Source organism: Elephantulus edwardii, unplaced genomic scaffold, assembly GCF_000299155.1.
Source record: "Elephantulus edwardii isolate Elephantulus edwardi_28Jun2011 unplaced genomic scaffold, EleEdw1.0 scaffold00075, whole genome shotgun sequence".
Taxonomy (NCBI): Eukaryota; Metazoa; Chordata; class Mammalia; order Macroscelidea; family Macroscelididae; genus Elephantulus; species Elephantulus edwardii.
This window is the reverse complement of record NW_006399825.1, coordinates 5,697,470-5,708,685: the sequence shown is the minus strand read 5'-3', so window position 1 is coordinate 5,708,685 and position 11,216 is coordinate 5,697,470. Positions and strand designations below refer to the sequence as shown.

Below are 11,216 nucleotides of genomic sequence, written 5' to 3'. Positions count from 1 at the left end.
TCTTTCTCCTATTCTCCTGTCTTTCTAGCCTTTCTTTCTATTCTCTATTATTTCTATCCATCTTTCTATCCTCCTTTCTTTATATCCTCTTTCCTTTCTATCCTTCTCTCCCCCCACCCCCATCCTCTTGCCTGTCTATGCTCCAGCCTGTCCTCTGGCCTCCCTATCCTCCAGCCTCTCTGTCCTCCGGCCTCTCTATCATCCTGCCACTCTATCCTTTTCCTCGTTATCCTCCATCTCTTTCCTTCCTTCCTTCCTTCCTTCCTTCCTTCCTTCCTTCCTTCCTTCCTTCCCTCCCTTTTTGTCTCTAATACAGTGGTCACAGCATCCATAGAGGATTTCATGTCATTGGAGGAAATCTTCATCCTAGAAGTCTTACTACTATATAGTTAGGCTCAGAGTATGTCCTAACTAGAGTAAAGCCCAGTTAGGCTTTGAGTCAGCCTTAGATAGGTTAGGACTTGGGCTTATATGATAAACCCTTTTATCTAGAAAATACCCCAATTCTTACTGCCATCTGTAGCTCCTTAACCCACAGAATCGTCACCCTTTTGCTGAGTCTGTGCAGGGGCTGAGGAAGTGGAGGCCTGGCCTTGTTCTGAGTGATGTAGGAATGTAGGTTCAGGGCATACACAACACCTAAATATCCCATGCCTGGGAATCCTGTGAAGGGCACTGAGGAAGGCTATAGGGTTGAAGCGCTTCCTGAGAGGAGCATGGAATTCATGGAAATGAACCTTCTTTTCAAAGCAACAGAGAAGTGAGCCTTGCTGTGAGCCAGGCAGAAAAGGCTAAAGAAGAAAACTGCTTCAGGGACACAAGTTCAAATGTCACTCTGCTCTTCAGATCAATGCCTTCAGTACTCCTCTTACATTTTTAATCACAGAAACCCACTATGGTGAGTTCATGACATTTGACAATAAGGATCAGGTCTCAACATGCAGAATTTTATCACTGTTATTCTACTGGGCAGAGCATACCATTTTTGTGAACTTGTCTTCACAAGCCATTCTGATTTTCTCCGGTGTCAGTGGGCTATTGAGCATCAGTGGTTCACACAGGCCTCTCTCCTGCCGAGCTGCACTCACTGCATCTTGGATGGCAAAAAAGACAGAGCACCCCAAGAACAGCCCAGACTCTCCCAGACCCTGGAAGGGAATAAAAATCAACTCAGTTATGACTTTAAAAATGCACATACATAGGCATTTATTACATCATAAAAAGAGCCTTGATAACATTAAGCATATAATATCTAACACATAATAAGTATATAAACATGACATAATGTAATACATAATGAATCACCAACATGAAAGTCAGAAGAGACTCTGAAACTTGCTCCTCAATGTGTTGTTGTTGTGAACCATCAAGTGGAAACTAACCCTGCAGTGGGTTCTCAGACGCAGTAAATGCATGGGACATTACTCATCCTCCTTCCGTGGAGCAGCTGGTGGATTCAAACCACATACCTTTGGGACTGCAGTGCAGCTTCTTACCACTAGGCCACCAGAGCTTTCTCTCTCTCTCTCTCTCTCTCTCTCCTCTCTCCTCTCTCCTCTCCCTTTCTCTCTCTCTCTACACACACACACACACACACACACACACACACACACACACACACTGGTGGCCTAGTGGCAAGAAGCTGTGATGCAATCCCAAAGGTACATGGTTCGAGTCCACCAGCTGTTTCACAGGAGAAAGATGAGCAATCTCCTCCCATGTGATTAACTGCCTCTAAAAACTTGTCATAGGGGTGAACTATGGATTAGTTCTTACTTGATGGTATACAACAATACCCAATGATAAATGTGTAATAATATACTGCATAATATATGTTATGCCACAATAATATATAATAATATGCTTAGACTCCTAGCCTGAATAAATTCAAAAGGAAAAAGAGATCTAGACCTCAATGTCACTAGTACTTCATGTTAGCAAGATTTGAAGTATTTTTCTTTTAATTTCTAATATTTTTTAATTGTCTTATAATTAAATGTATAATTAGAACTCTTTGCCTATGATCTTGAGGAAAAAAATATCACCAACCAACTAAGAAATCAATGTAGTTCCCTCTTACATGGATGGCATACATGTGCATTTATTTCTAGAAAACAGCTTACCTTAGATGAATACAGGGTATTGGAGTTTTGAGACGGAGGCAACAAAGAGACGTGCAGCTCTGTGGGGACGTCGCAGATGGTGGGGATTTTGTATTGACTGGGACCACGTGTGTACAGGACGCCTTGAGGAGAATAACTCAGTTCTTCTATTGTATACAGCCCCATGCCTTGAATAAATGCTCCCTCGATCTACAACAAAAAAACAGAACTTCCACAAATGAGAAGACAACCACAGTAGTCACATTTTTACTTCATGCTGCTTGAGTTTAAAAATAGGGTTTTCAGGGTATCCTGGAGCACATGCCTGAAAGTTCACCAAAAAACATCTGTCAACAGTTTACTCAGCACCAAGGTCAGAGTTAAAGGACTTGGGTTCTAATCTCGGTTCTGCTAAAAGGATGGTTCCCGGAGAGGCCTCCAGGGAGCTGCAGCCACACTCTCATTCATTTCTGTCCATGTTAACCACTCGAATGCTGATCAAAGTCTAGCAGTTTGAATCTAGAGAGATCTTGGAACAAAGTGCTGGCGTTTTGCTTCTAAAAGGTCACAGCCTTGAAAATTCTCTGGCGTTGCATCCCATGGGTTATCACGAGCTGGAGGTGACTCAGCAGTAACATGTCTGGGGTGTGGTTTTATGAGGTCACTGCAGCCCAGATGAGTTGACTGCTTTGTCCATGGATGCAGTACACTAATGAAGGTCTTGGGCCTTGGGAATCGGTCACCGCATGAGCCTGCAGGCCTCATATCTCTGGGACCCATTTCTTCGAGTTGAGTGTGTACTCTCTAAGCTTTAACATGTTCTCATCCTTAGCTTCATGCCGGCATGTATTCAACATTGCCTTTCCACACATATTTCTGATATCTGAGTCTCTATTTAGTTTAATTCTTTCCTGTGACCATATTTTGTCCATTTTCATCCTTTGTGTCCATAAACTGAGATCTCTAATATTTTATTTTCTACCATGATTATAGAGCGCTCTGGTTGCCTCACTGAAAGAAGCTGTGCTGCAATCCTGAAGGCAAACAGTTTGAATCCACCAGCTGCTCCGTGGGAGAAGAAGAATGGGCAGTCTCCTCCCATGCAATTAACTGCCTCTGAAAACCCACCAGAGGGTCAAAATGGATCCGTTCTGACTTGATGGTACATAACCACCACCATGAATATTAGATGAATCTTCTTAGAACTCCAAATCACTCCTCAGGTCAAGTCACTTCTGTCAGCTAAGTTAGGTGGGTGGCTATCCCAGGAGAGTGTTTACTAACTCAGCGCTCTTCTCTCTCGCTCCAGCCTCATGGCTCAGTCCTCCACATGCTACCCACCATTGGCATCAACCCTCTTCTCATTGCCAGTTGTTTTCAACAGGATGAATTGCATCATTTTCTTTCTTCCACTCTCTCTGACCCACAAAGAACAAGTTCTCTCCTTGACCACAGGGTCCACATTCACATTTCCTGAAGCCTCCTTGACTACTTCCATAGATTCTCCTCATTCTCTAATGAGAGCTGCTCTAACCATGCAGAATCACGACTGGAGAGTAAATGAGATTATGTTCTAAATTGCAGGTGCTGAAGTGAACCTCCCACAGGTGTGAGGCAGGTAAAGAAAGTGAATGAGGCTTCCAGGTGGGTCTTGTCATAGGACTGGAGAACAGGGGACTCTCTAGAGACAGCATCACTATTAATCTTCAACTGACTTTTTTCTTGTGGAAGTGGAGGGCCATTAGATTCTGCTATTTCTTTTCTTTTTTTCCTATGCATACCTCTGTTTATTACAGCATTATTTACAATAGCAAGGAGACAGAAGCAAACCAAGAAGTCAGCCATTTGAATTTTCATGTAGAACAGCCATAATCAGTTATTTCATAATGTAAATAAAAATGTCTGTGGACAAAATCTGGCTAGTCCTCTCTTTATGTTATGTTTGTTATCCTAAACCAACTTTAAATTACTTGAAGATTGACCCCTATCATGTGCTCACGTATCAGCTTTCCGTGCCACGTTCTGTTCAGAACTAGAGGGGTTTTTTTGGGGGGGTCATTTTGTCACCTCCAAGTTTGATCTTGCTTACCCAAACCCTACAATGACATACTACATGTTTCTTCAAAATTTACCTAAAACACCTTCGTTTACTTCTTTATTTAAGTGATAAGAGACTGGAGCTCTGGGGCAAGTAGATGATTTTTTATTAAAAGGGTAAAAAAATAAGATGCTGAAAAACTAGCTAGAATGTTTCCCCCAGCACGATCTTGACCTTCACAAACAGGAAGAGAGTAAATTAGTTACACATACCTGGCCTATGTCAAGAGCGGGATTTATACTGCGGCCAACATCCATGACAATGTCTGTTCTGATATTCTAGTAATAAACAAAAAGAGATTTATATTTTATTTTACTGAAAACAACTTAGAAGATACTAAAAGTCAGGCTGACCTTGACACAGACTCTCTCTTGGAAAGCCATGATACTTCAGGAGAAAAAATAAGCAAAAATTTCATCATTCCACAAACAAAGGCTTCGAAAGTTATATAAACACTCTTAACTCACTTAGGCACTGGCGTTGCCACCCCCAGTTAGAAACAACAGGAGAACAATATATACTTGACTTTATTTCAAGATGAATTATGCAACAAAGTGAGTTTAATCCACTCTGACAGACAGAAGACACAGCAAACAGAAAACAGTTTTGATCCACATGGTCCTTGTGAGCAAAACTCTGAGGATATCACACAACCCCACATTCACAGACCCAGCGTCCGAAGGGTGTTAACTGAACCATGGGCCTCACAGTCCTCTGTGGCGGGGAAGGGATTCTGAAGTGCCATTTGCTGTTTCAGAGCTTTCTCTTTTAGAATAGAGAAGAGGTCAATCTGATAACAAACTTTGGTGACCCAGAGTTCTTAAGAGGATGCCTATAAATAGAAACTGGCATCTGATTACAGCCACCCAAGGGATGTAATCACAGAGGTGCTTCAAGATACCAAGTTGGGGCAGATTCTCACTGGACTGGTAGCTTGGCAGCATGACATCTGTGAGGTTGTACTACATACACCACCATTCTGCTCTACAGAATTGATCACACAAACCAATCCTGATGCAATGTAGGCTGCAAATACTAGGAGGCAAGACCACTGCAGGACACAGTTCCTTTTAATGTATTATTATAGATAGTGGCTAGAGGGGGCTCTGGTGGCCTAGTAGCAAGAAGCGGTGCTGCAATCCCAAAAGCACAGAGTTCGAGGCCACCGGCTGCTCCATGGGAGAAGGATGGGAAATCTTCCTGTGTGATTAACTCCATCTGAAAACCTGCCAGAGAGTCAGCTGTGGGTTAGTTCCAATTCGATGATACACAACAACAACAGTGGGTAGTTGGTAGCTTAGTTTGTCAACAAAAGGCCCTGGAGAAACTGTAAATCCTTGAAATGTGTGTGTGTGGGGTGTGTGTGTGTGTGTGTGTGTTGCATGTGTACCCCCTTAGAAAACTCTCAAAAAATATTAAGATGCTTTGAAACCATCATAAAAGCAAGGCCTGACTAGATACAAAGCTGGCCGTCTCTGTCCTGTGGTGCCCATGGCTCACACGTTTAATGAATGCCTTCGAGAATGTCGTGTGACCACATTTCACAAAGAGCACCAACAGGTTCCGTAGAAGTCCTTTAGGCTGGGTTTCTTCTTCCAGTATCTCCTTTCCAGATTTCATTTAAAAGGGTCTGAGAAATAAGAGTGGCCCACAGCTGTTGCCCACAGAAGCCGCCATACCACCAAGGCAATTGCTGAGCTTCTATTTCCTTCGGCAGATACAGAGAAATTATCTTAAGGCAGGGCTGCTACACCCAACTCTCATCAGACCAATGGAATGTGTGGCGTTGAGCTGTATCTTAGGTATGACTTGAAAACTTTTCCAGTTGACACTGACCTTATGATTACCAGTCAGGCAATCTATTTCAACTTCAGAACAGGCAGCGCCATACACAAAATATTCGAAGGGATGGCCTTTGCTTTTTTCCCAATCCATGTTGGACTCATAACCCCTGCAGGAAACAGAGTTCTTTAGAAGTGCTGCTAAGCGATCAGATCCCTAGTCCCAGACCCATGAAGAGCTGTACTCAAGTTGTATGTACAGCAAAGCAAACCAGAGGGAGGCACCTGCATGATGCCAGTGCTAGAGCAAAAAGTTGGGTTGATTAAGTATTTATTTCGTTCTTATCAAACTTCACTTGTTTGATAAAGACATCCAATTACTAGTAACCAATGACTTGATGCTTATCTACTTTGTTGTTGCTGCTGCTATTTGCAATTTTGACAGACATTTATTTTGTTCTTTCTATTAGCATTATTAGGCTGTCTTTCATTGGTTTTGTTCAGACATTCCTTTAGGTCATATAGCCCTGGTGCACAAGTTGCCGTGAGGCTGAACACTGTGACACTAACGTGTCAAATGCATTAATGGTTGGTTACCCAATGTGGACAGAGAGTGGGGTGGAGCTCCCTGATTAAAACAAGCTTAGAAGGAGGAGTGGCATCCACTATCGTACTAGCTTGCCTCCGGAAACCCTGTGAACCCGGAGAGAGGATGAGAGACACCCAAGCATTGAGGACTCTCCTTTATAGGGTTGCTATGAGTCGCCTGCGACTCGACAGCACTTAACAAACATTAGCCATTATTATAAAGAACATTTATTTGCTAATTCTTATATTCTATTGGATCATTTGATCATAATATGGGATCATATGATCCTATCATCATTGGAGTCCCTAGTAAGATCATCAGATTTGGGAAATCCAACCTACATTTTACATAAGACACTATTTCAAAGATGCTCACTTTCCTGTTCCATCTACCTTCCTGGTTCCAGGATTCAGTCTCTGCCTCGGGGACCAGGGCCCACAACGTCCATTCCTTGGAACTCCTCTGGTCTCTCACCATCAGGCCCCTAGGTCAGCTCTCGTTCCTAAATCTTTTCTAATGATACCAAATGCATATCACGGGCAGGAAGAGAAGTACCGGCCAGTAATGAGTTAGAGCACTCTGTCCCTCTTTGCTCTGCTTCCCAGCTTGGGGATGATCATTAAAAAAACCCCTGCACCATTTATACTCATGCTTATTCCTGACAACCAGCCAGTGACGAGGACGCCTGCAAAAACTGACAGGGTGACAAAGCCAGGAAAGGGTATCCACACTGCTCTGCTCTGTAATGCCATCTAGTACCGATGACAGGAATTTGATAGATTGTTTTCCAAAGGATGTGATTTTCAGCTGTGCCACATTTGGACATTATTACTGTCAATGTGAGTTAACAAGTTGCTGCAAATGTATTGTTCCATGCCTATCTAGAAGATGCAAAGTGGTGCTTATCTTATTATGTATTCCATTTGCTTTTCCCTAACTTTGTTCTTTAACTCAAAGAGCCGTCACTGTGTGTTCCAAGCACTAAACCCCAAAGAACCCTCAAGTATCTTCCAATATGGTCTGAATTACCAAGTCAGCTGAATTTTATTTGCATGCTTATTGTAACTAAGAAATATACTTCTGAACACTTGGATTAACTACCAAATAAATGTTCTTCATAATAATGGCTAATAGAATAATATCTACTCAAATTGCAAACAGAACTGAAATGCTTCCACAACGTTCCAAGATATCTACACCAAGATATGTAGTGTGTGATTGAAAGCATGACTTACCTGAAGTAGCCAGTGGCTGAAAGACTAATGCTTTCATCAAAAGCAGCATTGGCCTGAAAAGGAAGAGCATACCCAGTGAAACAAGGATGCTTCAAGAAAAATCAATCACCTGAGACTTAAGTTTTCGTTTTACTCTGTGCTAAGTAAAGCAATCAGTAGTAATAACTGAAGACAAGATTAATTTATTCAGTTCCGCATTCTCCATTTCTGCAGGCATTAACGGTACATGACTTGTAGTAAGAGCTTTGGCTCAATGCGTGTAATTATAATAAATGTCTTCTGTGGTCCACTGCACTTGCAGACTGGACGCCAGTGTTCTCTGCTTATGAGGAATTTCACTTAGCCATCTAGAAAGGCTTAAGCAATTAACATGGGACATCTCAGGAAACAATGGTTGAATGACTGTTTAATTTTAATATCATGTATCCACAACAGTCTTAGGAGAGGAAAATGAGTTTGCTAAATTGTACCATTTATACCAAAAGCTCTCCTGATCGCAGTTGACTACTACACAGCATCCAAGTCCCCAAGTTTAAGGGTGATAAGTGCCAGCATTAGAGAAGAAACTGGGCTTAGTGACAGCATTCCATGGTGGCAGGAAATTAACCCCGTCACACTATCTCTCTCTCCAGCTTAACACTCAGTTTTTCTAAGGGAAGGCACAGGAGGCAGAGGGCAGAAGGCAGAAATAAGTGAGCCCAGAGAGTACTGAGAGCTCCCATAATATGAATTATAGTCCCAGCTCTATCTGGAAACATTTCAAAGTAGGACTCCACAGCTTCTCCTAGACTAGTGTTTCCAAGGTTACAAAGACGGTGCTTGTCAGCACAGCACATAGTCTCAGGCTTCCTTGAGATCTTTCCACACCATCTAGTACTTTATAACCTAGAACTTTGAAAATTTTGCATGTTAATTGTAGAATCTTCTGTCCAGACTGTACACCTATCAAACACATATGGAGGCCCAAGTGGGGAAGGGGTGGGAGCAAAGGGGTGAGGATAGATAGGTGTGAAACCCCAGGGCTGCACAGTTTCATGGGTGGAGGCGGGGAGTGAAGGAAATGGGAAGGATCTGGTGGGGACCTGAAAATATTGGGTAAGGATGGGACAGGTCCAATGGTGATTGATTTTATAAAACATAATGCATGGGAATGATTGTATGAAACACAATAATATGAATGAAGAATAGTGTGAAACACAATGTATACGAACTTTGTGAGCAAAACCAATTAAAAAGAGAAAAGAAGTGATGTGCTATCTCTTTGTTCCATTTAGTGCTTCAGGCACATACCTGACGGCTTGGCTTCCAGTTTCTAAATGGTGCTCACATGATTTGGTTTTGTAGAGCTCTCTAGTGTTATTTTTGCAATTTAGGAACAGCAGAAACACAGGGATGGAAAACAGATTGATAACTATTGTCTAGAAAATGGCTAGATTCCATGGGAAGAAACATTAATCCTTGATTAGACCTCATGTTCTAGACAGAAGAACTCGCTTTGCCCCTTGTTGTCAAAGAATCTGTGGCATTTTTCTGATACAAGAGTTCTTTCATCCTGTTATGATAGGATTTCCATACACCTAGATCTAAAGGGCCTCTTATTTATGTAATATTATACAACTGTGGAACTTTGAGAAAGAGCGATAGTTATAGAAAGGCTTCAGGTCTTTTGTTTATACGGTTGCTATGAATCATGCTCGACTCGACGGCAATCAACACCAACAACAATATCTGCAGTACATTTCAATATGCTCTTTTTGCAGATCCTTGGTGTGCACATATGTCTCTCCCTCTCTCCCTCCTTTTTGTCATAACATAAAACACAGAGAAACAGGGATTCTCACCCAATCCTTCCAGGTGCCCTGAGGATTCTTGCTGATGATAGGTTCAAGGCGTTTTAGCAGAGTTTGACAAGCATCCTAGAAATTAATTTTCAATTAAAATTATGACCATCAAAAGGCAAAGAAAGCATACAGATAAGAATTATATCTATTAAATAAGGCTTATGTCCAATTTCAGATAGCTGGACCAGGATTTGAACCAGCACAATCTGAGATCCGACTTTGTTATAACTCACTACACTGTACTGGGCTCACTCCCGAGCTCACAGCCTACTGCATGGACTCTCAGGTTAGGCACTTCACTCAGTGTCTGGAAACATTTTTGATTGTCACTACTTGGGAGTGCGCGCTTCTGGTAATTCTTTGTTGTGGGTGCATTGTAGGAGATTTCACAACACCTGATAGAGTTCAGGAGTCCTGTGAAATAATCTTACAAACACTGGACAACTCCCTACAACAAAGAACAAACCAGCCCAAAACGTCATCTGCACCCTAATTCAGACACTCTGGTCTAATGGAGAGACAGGCGTGCAAAGAACCATTTCACAAAAGCATGACATGAGCTCTCCTAGATTTTATTTAAGAGGCTCAGGGGATATGGAAAAGGAAGAGCCTAACCCTGTAAAAAGGTTTCACACAGGGTCTCTGTGTGAAGTGTGAGTCTTCATGACCATCTAGGATGGGAGCCAGATTGTTCGGGGCTTGGACAGCATGGCGGGAACTGTTTAAAAGGAATATATGATTAGGCATCATACGTACGACAAAGGCCCAGAATAAGAGGTATCTCACAAAAAGGACTGGAGTGGGGAGGTAACTGTGCAACAGTGATTGGATATTTTTAAAAAGCCAACTTGAACTGGGCGGGGGAGGAGGAAGGGAGGGAAAGGGGGTAAAATGTGTAACAATGAATCAATGAAAATCTAACTTTTCTGTAAACTTTTGTTAAAATCACAATGAAAATTTAAAAAAATTATTGGAAAGAAAAATAATTAGGAACTTACAAAGAAAAACAGCTAGTCAACCAGACCCAACCCTCTTGTCGTCAATGCCACTCATACTAAAGCCTCTTTCCATTTACATGGACCCTACAGGATAGAGAACTGTCAACAGGGTTTCTGAGGTCCCAACTCTTTGTGGAAACAGCCTGATTCCTCATTTTCCCAGAGTGTCTTGTGGGTTTGAACCACAACCTTGATTACTAGCAGCCAAGGAACTGAAGCACCGCGTTAGAGGCCAGTGTTTTGTAACATCATACAATCAGCTTTAACTTGGGGACAGGATCACTCTAACAGAGTGGTGTGAAAGGCCAGGAAGCCGGTGTTAGAGAGACAGAAAGCCAACGGCCTTGGTCTGGCGAAAGGTGGGGTCTAAATAGAACCAATGATGCAAAGGTAGCACTGAAGTGGGAAGATGCAGTGGGATCCTTGGGGTCGAATAAGCAGACCCCACTATTCTGGTGGCCTAGTGGCAAGAAGCTGCACTGCAATCCCAGAGGCGTGTGGTTCGAATCCACCAGATGCTCTGCTGGGAAAGGAGGGACAATCTCCTCCTGTACCAGTCAGATCTGATTTAA

General features: G+C 42.4%; 1 protein-coding gene across 1 annotated transcript in view; it reads right to left on the bottom strand.

Annotated features, from left to right (window-relative positions):
- Positions 1-11,216, bottom strand: part of LOC102851278 (aldehyde oxidase-like) — an 86,846-nt gene that overhangs the window by 1,872 nt on the left and 73,758 nt on the right. Inside the window, exons 29-34 of the mRNA XM_006889076.1 lie at positions 9,647-9,721; positions 7,806-7,858; positions 6,037-6,151; positions 4,413-4,478; positions 2,124-2,312; positions 981-1,148 (exon numbers count right to left, since the gene is read on the bottom strand). Coding sequence (XP_006889138.1) covers positions 981-1,148; positions 2,124-2,312; positions 4,413-4,478; positions 6,037-6,151; positions 7,806-7,858; positions 9,647-9,721 — 666 coding nt within the window. The remainder of the gene's footprint in view (positions 1-980; positions 1,149-2,123; positions 2,313-4,412; positions 4,479-6,036; positions 6,152-7,805; positions 7,859-9,646; positions 9,722-11,216) is intronic.